Source organism: Nerophis ophidion, linkage group LG10 (assembly GCF_033978795.1).
Source record: "Nerophis ophidion isolate RoL-2023_Sa linkage group LG10, RoL_Noph_v1.0, whole genome shotgun sequence".
Classification (NCBI taxonomy): Eukaryota; Metazoa; Chordata; class Actinopteri; order Syngnathiformes; family Syngnathidae; genus Nerophis; species Nerophis ophidion.
The window spans coordinates 72886091-72907315 of NC_084620.1; the positions used below are offsets into that span (position 1 = coordinate 72886091).

General features: G+C 38.5%; 1 protein-coding gene across 1 annotated transcript; it reads left to right on the plus strand.

The window, feature by feature from the left end:
• Positions 1-8217: 8217 nt before the first annotated feature.
• LOC133561267 (casein kinase II subunit alpha'-like) lies at positions 8218-19772 on the plus strand. Its single transcript, XM_061914626.1, has 9 exons — positions 8218-8303; positions 8380-8439; positions 8533-8616; positions 12850-12960; positions 13119-13220; positions 13313-13413; positions 16741-16889; positions 17036-17119; positions 19151-19772. The coding sequence occupies exons 2-8, from the start codon at positions 8422-8424 to the stop codon at positions 17110-17112; spliced, it is 642 nt and encodes a 213-aa protein (XP_061770610.1). The 5' UTR covers positions 8218-8303; positions 8380-8421; the 3' UTR covers positions 17113-17119; positions 19151-19772.
• The last annotated feature ends 1453 nt before the right edge of the window (positions 19773-21225 follow it).

A 21225-nucleotide genomic window follows, 5' to 3' on the forward strand; every position in this document is an offset into this window, starting at 1 on the left:
GAACCGAAATGTTTGTGTATTTACACCCCTAGTGGATAGGCAATTATATCATCCGCAACTGCATCACTAAAGTCGTCATCCACCCGCCATCCACCCAAACCAACATTTTATCAAAGCCCCAACCTCCCGCCACCCTCCCGTTGTTATATATCTAATATAGACGATGCACGGCATTAGTGAGGTTAGAATGTGTAACTCCCTCCAAATAGCACGGACACAAATGGCTTTCTTGAACTGATTTATTTGAAGGCTTCTTTTCTCTTCAAATTCAACGTGAAAACTGTAATAAATAAAGCACGTTACAAATGCAAAAATAATAACATGCACAGCATGTGGATCAAACATTTTACCAAGTAAAATACCAACAAATGTCAAACAAATACCTCGTTGGCCATACCCGGAAGTAGCTTCCTTACATCCGTCGACAGACCAAACGAGACACTTCAAAATAAAAGCATACCCACATACTGTTTCAAAGAGTGCTGCTCGTTTTTCGTATGTGGGTAACAACATTTAATTATTTATAAATGGTTGATTTATATAGGTTAGTAAGGTAAAGTGTTGTACCTGACAAGTTTCGGCTACCTTGCTTCTGCAGCCTTCATCAGAGGTGTCACGTGATGTTAGCGTGACGTTGTCTGTGACGTGTTATATGGATTGTACCATCAAGTGTTATCAGGTACAACACTTTACCTACTAGCCTATAGAAATCAACCATTTATAAATACATGTCAGTAGGCTAAATGAACCTCTTCAACATAACATTTAACTATGTATATATATTTCCGAATGGTTCAACCGCCACCTGCCTGAATCTATTTAAAATAAATTTTTTCACAAGTCACCCTCCCGACCCGTGTCCGCGGATGAGAACGCAAACTGCACATCTCTACTCTGCGTTGACCTAGTTATCGGTACAAGGCAAATAATTCCAAATAATCCAAAAGTGTGCAATAATTTGTTATATGTGTAAACTTCTATACATACATTTCATCAGATGATACATTTTTATGAAAATATTTGCTAATAAATGTGAAATTTTGGTCAGGAGAATGTTGTTAGATTTTGACTCAAAATAGCAGGAAATGTATCTATCCTAAGCTAACATAAATTTCAAAATTTTTGGTGGTCAAGATTATTTAAGTCTTTGCATCTTACAGTTTTGTAATTTCATCCGTTGAGTGGATAATTAAAATGAAAAACGGTATTGTGCGTCAATACTGCGTCAATTCTGCTGTAAGTAACAGGAGCAGCCGATTACTTGCACCCGCACTGATTGGAGTAGCTGACAGTCATCTTCAAACACTGTCATGTGTGGCATGAGTTAAACCTGATCTGTCATTATGATATCCAGTGACACATTTCGAACAGAAGTTTCTTTCATTAGAAAAAAATGCAGCTCATTTTTTTATTTAGCAAAGTGATCTTGCGGGCCGGATCAAACTTTTTTGCAGGTCGTACGTTTGACACCTCTAATTTACGCCGTCATAACATCCAGTTTCGGTGGTGTTGTTTTGGTGATCAGTCTTTTTTCGGTGGCCAAATTTTTGATGCATCGGTGTAACAGTTTTGTAGATACCGCGATATTGCGGTTTCAAAATCTTCATAATAATGCAATGACGTGAGATGGTTTCAAACAAAAACCTGGTGCATGTATTTTTTATGGCACTTTTGCTTTGGGCAGCTCTGAAAATAAACTACATAGTGTATGCTACTCTCATCAGTTAACCAGCTCCTCCGTTGTGCAAATGTAGATGCTTACACACGCACAGAGCTGCTTGGATTGATGCCAAATATTAGCAGAGTTAAGATCCATCTAATGTCAACCATGCAATTGAAATGACTGAATTTTGTAACAAATTGCTACAAGTTGTGTTTTATTTTTTAACAATGTGTCTTTTACCTGCTATACATGGCTCATCTGGGTACATTTATTCATAGTTTTTTTTTTAGTACTTATTGTATTTTTCTTAAAGCGCCATAAATCATGAAGCATTTAATATAATGTTAAGAAAGCTTTTTATTATATTTTAACCTAATCCTTGATTATGGCAGACTATATGTAATATGGAAAATTGTAAATTGTTCTTGGAGTGCAACAAGAAAAGCCCAATGTGTTTAATGCCCTATAATTTATATTTTAACCTTGTAAACTTGTTCTGTGAGTACAATAGGAAACATGTGTTTATTGTATTGTAAGGTTTTCTGTTAAAATAAAGCTTATATTGACATTTTTTTAAAGTTCCCTTTATTTTGAAAATTATCGATATACATTTTGGTACTAGTACCAAATCATTTGTATCGGGACAACCCTAGTTGCTAACATACAAACAAGCACTGGCAAAAACACAACATCTTTGGCGTAGGTAAGAAGTTCTGCGTTCTACATTGCAAAGCGTGGCACTTTCGTCTTGAGTGTTTCCAAGGCCACAGCAAGATTACTGCCGCCACACATTCAAAATACGTTTTTTCTTTCTTTTTTCACCATGAATACATTTGTTTTTACGTGAAAAAAAAGTAAGTTATGTATTGTATGAATGGATATACTGTATAGTCTATTTTTTATGTACTGTTGGCTTTAATAGGTTTAAAAACAGCTCAAATATAATAAAAGCGTTCCTCAAGCAAAAAAACAATGTGCATCTAGTTGACACCTGGCAAGAGTGAGGAGTGAAAGTTGAAGCAAAAGTTATTTTAAGCTAATTAAAGCATTCTTTGTTGAAGCCTGTGTAAACTACCCTGAGTCTTGTGACATTACTACCGACAATAAGGTCTAACTTTATGCCGTGTGCGTCTTGAACCTCTGTTTGGACATTGCCGTGTGCATTTGTCCCCGTGCGTGTGCTGTTTTCTCCAGACACTCCAGTTTCTTTAGACATTCCGAAAGTATGTCTTTTAGCCTCATTGGAGACTATAAATTGTCCAGAGATATGAATGTTGGTGTGAGTGATTGTCTATCTGTGTCTTGCGATTGGCCATGATAATTTTCGAGCTTGTCTATGAGCTAGTCCTTTGTACTTTAAAGAAGCTAGCGGCATTACATTACCCGGAGGGAACCCACGCAGTCACGGGGAGAACATGCAAACTCCACACAGAATCGTTCTGATTATTCCAATTTATTTTGTTAATATACCACGTTTCCTACATGTTTGCGCACTTTGTGCGTACATGTACTGTATTTTCTTTAAGTGGGTTTTACTATGACTTTATTGTAAACAATATCAACAAACCCCCCCACAAAAAAAAATCTAACTCAAAGGGCTCTTTACATATTTGGCAAACTAAATTGCAGCATTAAAGTATAGTCTGAGTTACCATTTCAGGCCTCAAATTGTAACTTTTTAAGGTCAAGGCAAGTGTTGCCTTTAAGGAGGGCTCACATTTTAGGGCACCAAGGCAAACATTTCTGTCCAGGCAGGGGCTCCAGAGCATGCATTCAGTTTTTTTATTTATTATTAATATAAACTTGTCATCTTTTTGTCATTTCATGATGCCTTATCTCTATTTTTACCTTTTGATAGAGGGAAGTATTTTTAAAAATTGTTTATTTTTTAAGTTATGTTAATGTAGATGCTGTAGCACGACGGATCCATTAAGAGTTTGAGCAGAAATAGGACTATAGGAATTAACCACACACAATAACACACTAACAAAATGACGTGTCAAATGTTTTTTAAAGTAATACCTTTTGTGACATGAAAAAAACACAAGTAATGTAAAAGAAAAACATGGTGTTTATTTTTTGACATCAAAATAAAACGCGAAGCAGTTCGGCTAATGAAGATAAAGTCTAATAAACAAGATGCATTCTTCTCCAACGCCTCCTTGTGGTTCAGTACAACAGTTTGGCCAACAACAACAAAAAACAGGAGTGACAGCATGTTTACTCACCTCATTACAGGGGAACATTATCACAATTTCAAAAGGGTTAAAACCAATAAAAATCAGTTCCCAGTGGCTTATTTTACATTTTGAAGTTTTTTTCAAAATTTTACCCGTCCCGGAATATCCCTAAAAAACGCTTTAATGTGCCTTTTTTTTGCTCTCTCGAAGCCAACGTTCATTTTCTTGTGACGTCATACAGTGCTGCCAATACAAACAAACAAACAGTGGCGGATACCACAGCAAGATATAGTGACATTAGCTCGGATTCAGACTCGGATTTCTCCGGCTTAAGCGATTCAACAGATTACGCATATATTGAAACGGATGGTTGGAGTATGGAGGCAGATAGCGAAAACGAAATTGAAGAAGAAACTGAAGCTATTGAGCGAATAGCTATTCGGCCATGTCTGCGTTAGCATCGCCGGTAAAATGTGCAGACCAACGATCGGAAGTTTCGCATCTTGTGACAGTGGATCAACTTAAATCCGTCGATTGGTAAATGTTTGTTTGGCATTAAATGTGGGTCGAAGGAAACGCTGGATGTAAATATAGTTTCAAATGTACATACAGCTAGCCTAAATAGCATGTTAGCATCGATTAGCTGGCAGTCATGCCGCGACCAAATATGTCTGATTAGCACATAAGTCAACAACATCAACAAAACTCACCTTTGTGATTTAGTTGACTTTATCGTTGGAAATGCATCTGCAGGTTATCCATACATCTCTGTGCCATGTCTGCCTTAGCATCGCCGGTAAAATGTGCAGACTATCCGGCACGTTCGATGGGGGTCTGGCGGTAGATTTATTTGACTTAATCGTTGGAAATGCATCCGCTTTGAGTGTCGCAGGATATCCACACAATCTTGCCATCTCTGTAGTAGCATAGCTTTCGTCGGTAAAGTGTGCGGAACAAACAACTGACCATTTCATCGACTTTCCCCACACCCTCGTATTTTGAACAAATTTCGTCCAATTTCTTGCCACTTTGCCACCCTGTTAGTGTTGTTACATCCTCCGACAACACACCGACGAGGCATGATGTCTCCAAGGTTCCAGAAAATAGTTGAAAAAACGGAAACTAACAGAGCTGAGAGCCAGTGTTTGTAATGTGTTAAACAGAAAGGCCTTTAATTCGCCAAAATTCACCCATTTAGATTTCAGAAATCGGTTAAAAAAATATATGGTCTTTTCTCTGCAACATGAAGGTATATATTGACGCTTACATAGGTCTGGTGATAATGTTCCCCTTTAACTCTGTCAGAGCAGCTGATGGACACTGTATTGACAAAATAAAAGCAACATCATATTGTTTTTTTCGTTTGCTGTATACTTTTAATGTGGGGACAAGTGTCTCCAATATTGTCCACACCTGTCTCCATCTAAAAGCAGTGTGCTCTTAAACACATGGAGGGAAGCGAGGGACAATGACTGTAGCCCGGAAGACTTGGTGCTGCATGGAATTCTGGGAATGTGTTCTGTTGTGTTTATGTTGTGTTGGGGTGCAAATATTCTCCCGAAATGTAATTGTCATTGTTGTTTAGTATGGTCTCACTATATGTCACAGGTTTATTACAGTGTTGACATTGTTTATACGGCCACCCTTAGTGTGACATGTAGGTCTGTTGACTAAGTATACTCTGAGGGGATACTACGAGAGCGAGATTGACTTTGTAAGTCCGCCATATATAAGACACACGATGCTGGTGCGCGTGCGTCTGACTTTGTGTAGCCTAAAATTCATCAACAAGATGCTGCTGCGCATGCGTCTGACTTTGTACAGCCTAAAATTAATCAACAAATGACGGGGTTTTGGTTGTAATTTGTAACCGATTGGAATTTTATCGCGAATAATCATTGTGCCGTTGACCATTGTAACCCTCGTCCATTAAAAAAGTAACATTTCAAAAGCGGTCACGGCATCAAGTTGTTGCCAAATTTTTTTAGGGAATGACGGCAAATGAGACGGCGGTCGCAGCAATGGCCGCGGTTAAATTCTAGCCCTGCCTGTTACATTAAGCAGCAGCAATTGAAACTGCATTGAACAAAGAGAGCACATTTTAACAAGTCAAAGTCTATGTTAAAGCTGATTGCGATTCTGATTGTATAATATATATTTTTTAATATAAATAGTCGTAATGATTTGTGCAGTCCTTTGAGACATTTGTGATTTGGGGCTATATAAATAAACATTGATTGATTGATTGAAACAGTGTTAATGGTATTATTGATAGCTAATAACACTAATATTCATTTTTAAATATACAGTACATAAAACCTTTGTTAACCTTTTTCAAGGAAATATACGCATCATTGCAAATCCAAAATAACATGTCATATATGATGTCATAATGACCATGCCCCTTGCCATGCCCCCACTGCCACATATATCGTGGCAATTAAGGGTAATCCCTGTACATTGTAACAACTGCTGGTGTTAATGTTTATATTTATATTTGTTTGCATGGGACTGAATACGTGTTCGAATCGGGCTTTTTTGTTAGCATAAAATTGGCAATAAAAGTTAAAAAGATTGTGTTACTTATTCTGGACGCAACGATACATTATATTACTTAATACTGTGATGGGAAATCCTGATATTTTTGCTCAAAATATTTATGGAACTTTCTGGTTACCAATACAGTATGTGAACCCCAATGTTAAACTCATTATTTTTCCCTTGGACGCTTGCATAACATGCTGCTCTGCTTTTCTGCTGTAAATTGGACGAGCTGGACTCACAGTCAGCCATTGTGCTAAATAAAGTTTGGAGGCACTTTTCCGTCAAGTGCCAACGTTTCTCGCTTGCTTTCTGGGAGGACATGCTCCCAATTGGAATTCAAGCACCCCATGCATATGGGCATGCGTTTTAATCCATGGAGTGCCATGTAAAGGACTCTGTCACATTAGTACAATCATTACACTAAATAATGCTATATTTGTGTTATTTGTCATTATATTTGTCTTTAAATATATGGATAGCATTTATTTAACCTATTTCATTAAGAAAAAAAAATACATGATTATGTCACATTGGACACACCTTCCCCCAAACACTGTTGTACCTAACATAATGACAAATAGTGAGTAATACTCGTGATTTCAATATTTATGATATAATCGAGATTGTTATTTTGGCCATTATTGTTCAGCCCTTTTTCACATTACAAACGAGTAAAATCTTTTTGAGAAACAAGTCCCTAAATAACTTTATACTTTGAGGAAAAACAACACAATTCATCATTGTGGTTAACATTCCTTTGTACAGTGTTACCATTTCCTCATCAAGGAAAGTAGCTATTGGCTGTCCTAAAAGGAGCTAGAAGTTGCTAATTATCACCTAATTTGCATAATTAATTGCAATGGACGCTGTACGAGAAATGCAAAAGTGAGTTTAAAAAATATATTGGTATGATTACAACTACAAATTAACTTTTTTCTTTTGACTCTTAGCTGTTTTTTTAAAATCAATGTTGTCCCATATTGTTAAATGTTTGAAATGTGATTTAAAGAATGGTGTGTTGTTCACTAACAAACCAAATCTATGACTGGCCTATTAACATGAACAATGGAATTGGGAGGTTGCAGTGATTTATATTAGCATAACATGACAGTGAATAATATTTAAATTTACATCTCGCACTGTAAACCAAGGCGAAAAAGTGGCAGCTTTGCACATGCTCATTTCATTTGCAGTCCTAAGGTGTGTGGGTCTCTCCACTGCACTGACATGATGAGCTAGCTAGCTAGATTTACAGCTTTTGTCACAGATGAGGTGATTAACTGACTTAGACTGTCTACAGTAAAAAAAATACAATTCAGGGATTTATTTCAGTGGGACAGTAAAGAAACATTGACATTTAAAATTTCTAGTCAAAACTTTTGGCTCGGAACTTGGAAATTCTGACTTCCCATTAAATTCCAGGCGACAAATGATTTGCGCATGCGCAAAAGGCTGCAATTAGTGCCCTGTAAGGTTCTTTGCTCTGCTCGCGCGGCCCACAGTAACAGCAGCAACAGCAGCATTAGTCATTACTCGTCTAGTACAATAACTGCTGCCTGCTTTCACCTCAGTCTCCATTACACGGAAAAGGCTCCAATAACACTGGAAAAAATCGCAGATTTGTCGCTCGTAGCTGTTGGCAAAAAAGGTCGCCGAGAGGATTGTAGAATTGGCAGATCGCCAAGTTGGGAACACTGCTCCTGTAATGCACATCAGCATTGATATTGTACATTTTTATATATGACATTGTTTATCTGAGAAGTTAAATCATCAAGTTTTGCTCCTTTTTTATACTGTGAATTTATATTGTCTTGGCTCGATTTTGTTTCTCTGCCCTTCCCTGCTTATCTTGGGTGTCTGCACAGTCAAGAACTCCAGCACTTGTCTTCGAATGCATCAATAACACAGACTTCAAGGTAAACTGATCAACTCTTATTCTACTGTTGCTACATGTTATGCGTTTTTTTCATTTCTAGATGTTTTTTGTTGCAGGAGTTGTACCAGAAGTTGACAGACTATGACATCCGTTTCTATATGTACGAACTACTGAAGGTGAGACTTTTTTCCTGGTTTACATTAATATATCTTAAATACATTAATGAGCATATTTTCACCATCAATTTATAATGGTCATGCTGTGTCCAGGCTTTGGACTACTGTCACAGCATGGGAATCATGCACCGTGACGTCAAACCCCACAATGTGATGATCGACCACCAGTTGAGAAAGGTGGGCAGTGTTTTATTAAGTACACACACACACATACATGCAAAGAGAACTCAAGAGATTTACATTTTACAACTTGTTTCCTTAAGAAAATGACTCATTGAAGCCATTTTAAATATTGGACAATTGGGTTGTGGAAAAAGTAATACGTTCTGATTAGTCCAGATTGTAACCATATTCCGAGTGATGGAGGACAAACCAAGGTAAGAAGAGAGTTGGATATAGTTTACCCCTAATGACCAGTGTCTACTGTATAAGCCTGTAGGGGTAGTCTCATGATCTGGTCAGGTCGCCCAAAAATGAGGTCAGCTGACTGACTGAATACAATGAATAGGCAGAGTTATACATTTGCGGATTTGTGTCTTTTCTAGTTTATACAGTCATATTCCAATAGGACTGCTTCTACAATGAATAAAATCGTAAGACGAGGGGGGGGGGAAATAAAAGTGTTCCAATTTCCCCCCAAAAGTTGATCACTCATCGCTTTTTTTGAAAGAAAAAAAAGTACTTGATTACTCGCTAAATACAAAGTTGCAAAGTTGGCTTCTGCTCTGTCTTCTTATTCTCTGGCAGACTGTGGTGTTTATACAGTAAAGTGTTAAGAAGCGGACAATATACTGCCACCTGTTGCAAAGGGTTGTAACAAAATCTACATTCACAGACAGTCCCATTATAATGTGTTTATACAACGTTTATGAGCAAGAGTGACCGGAAGCGGCCAATTATATTAGTTGCCGCCCAAATTTGTGTATAGATTGAAAAAAATCAATGCATACATACAGAATAATAATTGGCTGTCATGCTGCTATCTTAATACTAACATACAGTGAACAAAAATATAAACGCACCACTTTGGTTTTTGCTTCCATTTTTCATGAGTTAAACACAAAGTTGTAAACGTCTTAATATATACACAAAGTACCTGTTCCTCTCAAACATCGCTCACAAATCTGTCTAAATCTGTGTTAGTGAGCATTTTAATTTAATTTTAATTTTCCTGAAGAAACCAATAAAGTACTATCTATCTATCTATCTATCTATCTATCTATCTATCTATTTCTTTTTTGCCAGGATACTCCCTCCTACCTCACAAATATAAAGAATCTTGATATCTCAAGATTCTGATTAAACAGCATGATTATGGCACAGGTGTGCCTTAGACTGCCCACTGTAAAAGGCCCTGCTGAAATTTGCAGTTTTATCACACAGCACAATGCCACAGATGTCGCAAGTTTTGAGGGAGTGTGCGGTTGGCATGCTGACTGCAGAAATATCCACTTGCCTGTGAATTGAATGTTCGTTTTTCTACCATAAATCGTCTCCAAAGGCATATCAGAAAATTTGGCAGTACATCCAACCAGCCTTACAACCGCAGACCACGTGTAACCACACCAGCCCAGGACTTCCACATCCAGCACCTCCATGATCATGTGAGACCAGCCACTCGCACAGCTGCTGCAACAATTGGTTTGAATAACCAAATAATTTGTGCCAAAACTGTAAGAAACCGTTTCAAGGAAGCTCATCAGCATGCTTGTCGTCCTCATCGGGGTCTTGATCTGACTGCAGTTCGTCATATTAACCGTCTTGAGTGGGCAAATGCTCACATTCGATGGCGTCTGACACGTTGGGTAGGTGTGCTTTTCATGGATGAATCCCAATTTTCACTGTTCAGGGCAGACAGTGTGCGGAGTGTCGTGTGAGATAGCGGTTCGCTGATGTCTACGTTCTGAATCGAGTGGCCAACGGTGAGGGTGGGATTATGGTATGGGCTGTAGTATGTTACGGACAACAAACGGAAGTGCATTTTATTGATGGCATTTTGAATGCACAGCGATATCTTGACAAGATCCAGGGGTCCATTGCTATGCCATTCACCCGAGACCATCACTTCATGTTGGAGTATGACAATGCACAGCCCCATGTTGCAAGAATCCATCCATCCATCCATTTTCTACCGCTTATTCCCTTTTGGGGTCGCGGGGGGCGCTTGCCCCTATCTCAGCTACAATCGGGCGGAAGGCGGGGTACACCCTGGAAAAGTGCCACTTCATCGCAGGGCCAACACAGATAGACAGACATTCACACTCACATCCACACACAAGGGCCAATTTAGTGTTGCCAATCAACCTATCCCCACGTGCATGTCTTTTGGAAGTGGGAGGAAGCTGGAGTACCCGGAGGGAACCCACGCATTCACGGGGAGAACATGCAAACTCCAAACTGAAAGATCCCGAGCCTGAGATTGAACCCAGGACTGCAGGATCTTCGGCAGTGAGGCAGACGCACTAACCCCCCCTTCCACCGTGAAGCCTGTTGCAAGAGTCTGTATGCAATTTCTGGAAGCTGAAAACATCCCTGTTCTTACATGACCAACAACTCACCGGACATGTCACCTATTGAGCATGTTTGGGATGCTGTGGATTGGCGTATATGACAGCGTGTTCCAGTCCCTGCCAATATCCAGCAACTTTGCAGAGCCATTAAAGAGGAGTGGACCAACATTTAACAGGCCACAATCATCAACCTGATCAACTCTACGCAAAGGAGATGTGTTGCACTACATGAGGCAAATGGTGGTCACACCAAATACTGACAGCTTTTCTGACCCCACCAGACCCCCAATAAAGCAAAACTGCGCATTTCACAGTGGCCTTTTATTATGGGCAACTTCAGGAACACCTGTGCAATAATCATGCTGTTAAATCAGCGTCTTGATTTGCCACACCTGTGAGGTCGGATGGATTATCTTGGCAAAGAAGACGTGCTCACTAACACATATTTAGACAGATTTGGGAACAATATTTGGGAGAAAACGGTCTTTAGTGTGGGGCGGCGTACCTCGGTTGGTATAGCGGCCGTGCCAGCAACTTGAGGGTTCCGGGTTCGATTCCCGCTACCGCCATCCTAGTCACAGCCGTTGTGTCTTTGGGCAAGACACTCTACCCACCTGCTCCCAGTGCCAACCACACTGATTTAAATGAAGCTTTAAAAAAATTACATAATGCGTTCCTATATGTAAAGCGCTTTATAAATATAATTCACTTCACTAGTAAAAGTTTTAGTTAGGTCTTTGAGTCCAACTCATGAAAAATGGGGGCAAATACAAAAGTGTTGCATGAATATTTTTGTTCAGTATACAGTGGATGAGCCCATTTACAGGCTAACTAAAGTTATCTGTTTGTGCTTGCGAATTAGGAAACCTGTTGCTCAAATCTAAAACGCAAATTATCTTTCCATTCTTGTTGCACAAAGTATAGAAAAAAACATTTTTTGGCGGGAATATAATGGAAACACTGACTGTAAAAAAAAAAAGACATCTTTGCAACACTTGCTGCCAATGTTGAAAACAGCAAGACAAGTTATTTCGAATTTCTTGAAAGATCAACTGGTAAACCTAAATACATCTTATCTGCACCAAGCCAGAGGATCTGACAGGCTTGGTTGGGCCAATCCTTGACCCTAATTCAGGCTGCAACCCAGTAACCATAAGCCAGAATTAGTGGGAGAAAGGCTTCAGGTTGAAGCGTCTGGCATCATTTGGGGGCTGAATGTGGGGATGTTGCAGCATCGCTCTGTTGGAATAACCAGATAATCGCTGCACAGACTGGGACCCTCAGTCAAAAGGGATGTGTGGTACAACATCTCCAATTGATTTCACTACACATTACAACCTGAAGCTCCATTTATAAGCCTTTCTCTGACATCTTATGGTTATTGTGCTTTTTGGATTTTGATGATTTGTTCATCTGCAAAATGTGGTTCATTTTCCCTCAGTCTTAGTTCAGAAATGTATTGTGAAATGACGAGACAATGTTTTTACAGAATAGATGCAGGAATGTTAAAATGTAAAAGAAAAAAAAAAAATTGGGTGTCTTTCCACTTTCGAAAATATTCTGCCTCGAGTATTGAGGGCTGTTAGTGATGCACTGACACATGCTTTCACAGACCACCGTGTGAAAAGTGTGGGAGGAAGAGTCTTAAAATAACAGCATATGTAATTTCTTTTCTACCTCTTTTTGGTGGTGACTATTACAACATTACTACACCAGGCGTTACAGTGCATGTCTTTAGACAAAGTTGCCAACAGAGCTATAGTGAATGCAGCAGTGGTAATGATGAGCCGTGCAGCTCACATAAATATAAAACTGATAAAATAATATTAAATTAAATTTATATTTTACATGTTTCAGTGTGGATTTTATTGAGATTATAAGAATTATTTTGTTTCTATAGCTTCGCTTAATAGATTGGGGTTTGGCTGAGTTCTACCACCCTTCCCAGGAGTACAATGTCAGAGTGGCGTCGCGATACTTCAAAGGCCCCGAGCTCCTGGTGGACTACCAGGTAACGCACACACACACGCTTGTGTCCCAGCACAGGAGTTTTTGAATAGATATGTAGTTATCTCCATTTGTAAAATGATACTTCTGCACATGGACTAATAGACACAGAATCTTTGTGTGTCCTTTTTAGCAGCGCTGTTTGGTGATTTTGTGTTTCAGATGTATGATTACAGTTTAGACATGTGGAGCTTAGGCTGTATGCTTGCCAGTATGATCTTCCAGAAAGAGCCCTTCTTCCATGGGCAAGACAACTACGACCAGGTAATAACATCATGTGGCATTGCAATTATTGCATCGGTTAGTTTGTTCATATCTAAGTGGTTCACAAGTTTAAACCCTGGGGTGTTCTGCAGCTGGTGCGAATTGCCAAAGTCCTGGGGACAGACGAGCTGTTTGGCTACCTGCGTAAATACCACATCGAACTGGATCCACGCTTCAAGGATCTGCTCGGACAGTAAGTCCAGCCTTGCAGTTCTTACTACGAGTCACCCAGCTCAGTGGATTGACATTAAATATGTCATAAGTGACTCATAAACTCATTACACTACATTACTATTTTGAGGTGCTACATTTTGGTGCCAACTTGAGCACAGACTTGTTTTATTTTTATTTATGTTTTTACATAATTTAAAAGAAAAACTCCAACTTGGTTTACTTGCATGAAAATTAAGGATGGCTATTGAAACCCGGTGTCATTGCAAGCAACTTACCATATTTTTTAAAAAGTTACTATCGGTGCAGCCACCTGCAACAAATGCTTAAACGTGCAAGTAATTTAACATCGTAACGGAGGCACAACAATGTGTCGTTTGTCAACTTTATTGCAAACTATTCCGTCCAATTTGCATGTCAAAAATCTGTAAGAATAAAAAAGCTTTTTTTTTTTTTTTTACGCCGTTAAACAAAAACGAGAAGAAAAAAAGAAGCTACCGCTGCTTTATTTCAGTGTGAAATTAATGCAGACTTCGCTTCGTGCAAATAACATCTTGAAAGTAATGTAACATCATGACAAAAGAAGAGTTTGACACTCCTTTTAAAAGGGAACTGCACTCTTGGAAACTTTGCACATCGTTCACAATTCTCGTGTGAGACAAGAACATGCATTTCTTTCTATTTTTGTGCATTCTATACTTTAAAAAAATGTTAGCAAAAGGCAGCGAAAAATGCAGCAAATGCGGATATACTTATATTGCCCGTAAAGAAAAAGCTATAAAAAAACAACGCTCTGTTTACATGTTGTGACTTGCATATACACCTAGCTGTAGCCACATCCACCCATCCATCCATTTTTTACCGCTTGTCCCTTTTGTGGTCGCGGGGGGTTGCTGGAGCCTATCTCAGTTGCATTCGGGCGGAAGGCGTTGTACACCCTGGACAAGTCGCCACCTCATCGCGACATTGTTGTAAAAGCTAACACTGCGGAAATAATTTTTGCTTTTAGTCCTCCTCCGACCACTGGCGTGTGGCCAGCTACAAGCTTGCTTGGAAAGTAGAAGGTTGTGGCACCAATTCGAGAAGTCGATCAACTATGAAAATCTCTTGACAGTTGTCATATATGGCTCTTATCAAATGTAACGCAGCGTAAGACCATAGCAACATCGCTAGGAAGCATATTTTTATCGGAGGAGAGAGGATTGTTCTAAAATAAGTAGCTCAAGAAAGAAACATCCCATTAGTCGTCAAGAGAGCAGACATTGTAGTGATTGTTTTATCTTCTTATGTGGAATGTTTAGCACTTATCAAATAACATGTTTGCTTTGCACTCTGTGAAATTAATGCACCCAGGAAATTAATTGTGATAGTGTTTAAAATGAGCAGTACAACCTTTATTTAACCAGATAAGAAACCCATTGAGATCACAAGGGTGACCTGGCCAAGAAGTTGCTCAAGGACACAACAGATGTGACTAGTATGGACAAAGCTGGGGATCGAACCAGGAAACCTCAGGTTGATGGCACGGCCGCTCTACCAACCGAGCCGCATCGTCCCCAACATTGTCGCCTGCATATAAATGGTACATTGTAATTGACAAGTTGTTACAAAGATTATTTATGTAGATAGAAAATAAAACACGCCCCAGCACTGAACCTTGCGGAAGTCTTTTGTTAATGTCCAGAAATGAAAAGGTCGTCCCAGCCATCTGTCCACATTGTGTTCTACTGGAAAGATAGTCTGTAAACCAAGCAGCTGCATTTTTAGACAATCCAATGGGATGAAGGACTTGGATTAACAGACTGTGGTTTACTGTGTCAAATACTTTTGACGAATCAATAAATAGAGCAACACAATATTTCTTGTCCTTTAGAGCCTTGATTAAATCATTTAGGAGCTGAAGTGCAGCTATAGCAGTACTATGTTGTTTTTTTTAAAACCTGATTGAAACGGAGGTAATATAATGTTCAGTTCTAAAAAAAAACATTTAGGTGGTTACTGATGATTTTCTCAAACAATTTGGCTAAAATGCATAATAAAGAAATTGGTCTGTAATTATTTATATTTGTGTGTTCACAAAAGAACAAAGCAAAGTACTGTAAATGTTAAATGGCATCCAACATTACATACATACAGCATGTACAGTATATAAAATGATGTTAAAGGTTTTTGGATGGTTTTTACAAGGCTTTATATTCAAAATAGATAGAATGCCGATTACCTGCATTCTTAGAAGCCTTCTTGCAGTTTTTTGATGTTTAGAATACACAAAAAAGGTAAATAAATATTTGGTGTCCTTATGAATGATGGACAAAATTCCCCCAAAATGTGAAGTTCGCTTTTAACCTTTATTGCTAACCTTAACACACCAATAACAGCCATCATAACACCGCTAACGGACAACATTTTGCATGGTTACAAAAAGTGAGGTTGTATTCACGAACCCGCAAAATGATCAGCATGCTGTTTTTTGCAAATGCTCTATGTTCTGTATTGCTACAATAAGTATGACAAATTGTTTTGGAGTGTTTTCTCTATTGATTACTTATCAATTAATTGATATCATTGAAGTATATAAATTACTAGTATGTCAAACTTAATAGAGCAAGATATTGTTTTTTGTTTCAGGCTCTGTTAAAGCACTAGCACCTTTTAAGTATAACTTTGGCACTGATTTTAGTTCAAATGTAAATGATGCCCATCTAATTGCTTGCTTTACTGCCATCTGCTGTAAGTTGGTGGAATTACCTAGTTTTTTTAAATCAATTTTAGCACAGGGGTGTCCTACTTGGATCAGGGTTGGTGCTTCTTTGACAATACATGCAATAATAAACTATAGTTGACCTTATTGGAAATGTTCGTGTTAACTATAATAAAAAAAATAAAAAAAGAAGATTGATTGATTCTGGACTCTGATCGATTCTGTGTGGAGTTTGCATGTTTTCCCTGTGACTGCGTGGATTCCCTGCGGCTACTCCGGCTTTCTCCCCCCTCCAATTTAGTGGCAACACTAAATTGTCCTTAGTGTGTGAATGTGACTGTGAATGTTGTCTGTCTATCTGTGTTGGCCCTGCGATGACGTGGCATGTGTGTACCTGGGTGTACCCCCCCCTTACGCCCGAATGCAGCTGAGATAGGCTACACCACCCACCTTGGCCCCTGTAAGGGACAAGCGATAGAAAATGGATGGATAGATGGATTTTCTGAATTGAACAGTGTGAAAAAGACAAATGGGAGAGGACATATAATTAGTTATCTTTGACTCTTTTGGTGAGCTAATCAAAATGTGACGTAACCAATTTAGAAGGACAGTTCACTGTTAAGGCTTTGTTCCTGTTTATATTTTCAGACAGAGCAGAAAGCGCTGGGAGCAGTTTGTGCAGACAGAGAACCAGCACTTGGTGAGTCCTGAGGCCCTGGACCTGCTGGACAAGCTTCTACGTTACGACCACCAACAGAGACTGACCGCCACAGAAGCCATGGAGCATCCTTACTTCTGTTAGTAGCATTTAGTGTGTGGACTTTGGGACCACCAGTGGAAGCGGAACTTAATCTTTATTTTTATTTTCAACTTTGTATTATTTTTTTATGAGCTGCACATCAGTTATGGAGTGCACTAATACAACCTCTCTCCCTTCCTGCAGACCCTGTAGTCAAGGAACAGTCTCTGTCAAACTCTGACAACAACATGGTTTCCAGTGGCAACAACACAGCTCGATGAAACGGAGGTAACAATTAAAAACAACATCTTGGGCAACGTATCCAAATTATATTAATATATCATATCCATCTCTTAAAACTATAGAATGTGTAAGTGTATACATTTAGTAAAACCTGTCTAATTTAAGGATGCAGCTTTCCTGAATTACTCTTATTTCCAGACAGATATTTAAAAAAATAGTTTAACAATATGCTGATATTAACACCATGGAAATATTAAGGTTATAATGATAATAATTATTTTTCAGAATTAAATTAGCGTTTTAATAAACGACAACACAACAAATAAGAGTAACTTTACGTACAAACCCTGACACTTTGCACACTAACATATGCTGTGCTAAGACAAATAAGTTTTTATGGTAACGATTTACTCAACACACAGTATGTGATGAAGAGCTGCATTATTTTTTGATAAATTGCCCGAATGCAGCTGAGATAGGCTCCCGCGACCCTCAAAGGGACAAGCGGTAGAAAATGGATGGATGGATGTCCAAAGTGGAGCAACGCATACACATAAAGTCGGCGCCATATCTTGCAAACCTAAACTCATAGAAATATTTAATTCATATTATGATGCTAAGACAAAATGATAAAATATTTTAGGATTCAAGGAACTTTATTGTCATAACAGCATCACATGAGACACATAAGATGGCATGCAATTTAATACCCAGATTTAGGCCATTGAGTTCCACAAGTACGATATATGTAGAGATGGAATAGGTCTTAAATAAAGTAAGTTATAAATAGCATATGCTAATAGGAATATATAATCTATAGAATAGTATAAATAGAAAAATAGAATAGAATATGGTCCTTTAGTGCAAATAGAATGTAAAACAATGATGGGAAACCAAACCAAATAAGAGCCCTGTTCAGCACAGTTGGTATATCAAATTGCTACATTGTTTTTTGTGTGAATGCTAATACACCCGTACATAGTTGAGTTCATTTTCTGCTACTTCAGCCAAATACATATTTACACTGAACACAGCACACACAATATAGGCTTTTATATTTGATTGACAAATTACATGTACAATGTAAAATGGCAGCAATTTATTTTTGAGTAAAAAAAAAAATGATGTAACCTTTATTCACTTCCATTGCATGTAAGATCAAAATCTTTTTCTACATGTGCCCCTGGCTAAATTGGAGTCCGAAACTTTAATTTTTATTCATGTTACAGCGATTTCTATGCTTTCTAAATCAAACTTGAATTTAATTTGATGCATTTTTGTACTAAAGCAAATGCTTTGTAAATTAGCATATACTCCTGATACATGACCAGTCAGGATTTGATCTCAATATGACTGTTCACCAACCCAGCACTAACACAGCAAGCCATGGGGGTCTTTTTGTATGTTTAGACGATAGTCTACTAGGAGCTAGCAGCTACTGTACACAACAGCTAAGCACACAATAGTCCACAAGCTAGACATATATATTACCGGTACATGTCCTTAATTGAGCAATATCGCAGTCTCAAACACGCAATTTGCAAATATAAACACGTATCAAAAAACTATAGTTGCATATTACTTAGACATTACAGATTCTCCAAGGCAGAAGTGTATTAGAATGTATACAGTATCAAATGTGTCCGCATCATTCAACTTACTGTGTCTTTCTCTTAATTTAATAAATTATTCTGACCACTAGGTGTTGCCAAAACCCAAAGTAACTCTCCACTTTAAAAGCATAAATCTGTCGTAAGGTTAGTGTTTTCATATCTACTATTGTTCTGAGTAATTTCACTTGATCAAGTCTTTTCTAACCTTCCAAGTACAAAATAAAACTATGTACTATGATTTCTGCTGATATCTTATTGGATAATATTGGTATTGGCCAACACTCAAGGTTCCAATATACTTATTGAATCGGAAATGTAAAAGTTGTATTGAGACATGCCTAATTCTTACCAGTGACAGAGCAGGAAGAGGCTAGTTATCTCTTTATAAATCACCCCGAATGTGTGTGGTTCTGTGTAAAATGCAACATGTTCTCTAATACTACCTACTCTCCTCTCTCTGCAGAAAGTGGAAAGAAGAATGATGTTTGTTACCTCAACTTTGTCCGCGGTTGTGACAGTAACTTTGACAAGTGTACAGTGACAGTGGATCAAAGTAACTCAAACCAGTTACACACACATGGAGACACACACATAAACACACAAGCATACACATGCAGGCAGGTATACATCCCCCCCTCCTCCTCTGTATCAGTCTGTGATTGGCTTGTTCTGGTGTCCTGTCCAGCAGCCTGACCAATGAGCTTGAAGCTGGTCCTTCCCCCTCACCCTCTCAGATGGTCTATTTCCTCCAAGTCTCATGTACAAGGACAAACTACTGTTAAAGACAATTAAAGTCCCGTCCCACCCCCCGATGCCCCATCCTCCCTTTATATCGCCCCTCCCCCCTCTTTGTTTGCATCAGCATGGAAGATGGACAGGAGTGTGACCCTGTACAAGCCGCCACCACCAGCCCCCCCAACCTATAGACATGTTCATCCATCTGTCTGTCTGCCCTCCTTGCCATCATTTACTCTGACAGACAAACGTCTTAGCACTACTCCAGTTTTGAAAGTGGCATGGTGGACTCTCTCTAGCTAGAATGATAATAATATTAATGAAAAATAAATGATTTTTATTTAGATGAACCTTTGCCTGGACGAGTAGTTTTTTTTCTCTGAGTGTTTTGGGGTTGCACAGTTATTCCCTGAAATGGTGTGGTATGGCCAAATATGCCCCGCCCCCCTGCCCTCATGCTGCAAGTTGATTAATGACCATCAGCAAAAACATGAGTAGTTTTTTTCTCTGAGTGTTTTGGGGTTGCACAGTTATTCCCTGAAATGGTGTGGTATGGCCAAATAAGCCCCGCCCCCCTGTCCTCATGCTGCAAGTTGATTAATGACCATCAGCAAAAACATGCCTGCACCCTGGACAACTGATCCAAACCGGCTGTAAAGCTAACTTTGTCCTGTAAGACAAGTACACGTGTTCTCTGCATTATGGCTGACCTGAACTTGAGCCTGTGTAACAGAAGTAGGTCCCATCCAATCAACTGATGACTGTATATGCTGTACACTGTATATGTATATGTGTGTGTACATCTGTTGGTGTTTGTGTGAGGATGGATGCACCATTTTACATTGTGTAGCTCGACTACTACAGACATAGTTTATTATGAAGAATAAATTATATATATATATATATATATATATATATATATATACACATATATACATGCATATATGTGTATATATATATATATATATACACATATATATATATGTGTGTATATATATATATATATATACACACATATATGCATGTGTGTGTGTATATATGCGTGTGTGTGTGTATATGCATATATAAATATATATATATATATATACATATACACACACACACGAAAGGACAAGCAGTAGAAAATGGATGGATACGTATATATGTATATAAATATATACATGCATATGTATATATGTGTGTATATACAGGACTGTCTCAGAAAATTTGAATATTGTGATAAAGTCCTTTATTCTCTGTAATGAAACTAGAAACATGAAAATGTCATACATTCTGGATGCACTACACATCAACTGAAATATTGCAAGCCTTTTATTATTTTAATATTGCTGATTATGGCATACAGCTTAAGAAAACTCAAAAATCCTATCTCAAAAAATAAAAATATTTCCTCACACCAAGTTAAAAAAAAAAAATGTATAACAGCAAAACAAAATCAAACATTTGAAAATGTCACTTAATGCACTAAGTACTTGGTTAGGAATCCTTTCGCACGGATTACTGCATCAATCTAGCGTGGCATGGAGGCAATCGGCCTGTGGCATTGCTGAGGTGTTATGAATGCCCTGGATGCTTCACTAGCGACCTTTAGCTCATTTGCATTATTGGGTCTGGTATCTTTCAGCTTCTTCTTCACAATACCCCACAAATTCTCTATGGGGTTCAGGTCAGGGGAGTTGGCAGGCCAATCGCGGACAGTAATGCCATGGTTAGTACACCAATTACTGGTGGTTTTGGCACTGTGAGCAGGTGCCAGATCATGCTGGAAAATTAAATCATCATCTCCATACAGCTTTATAACAG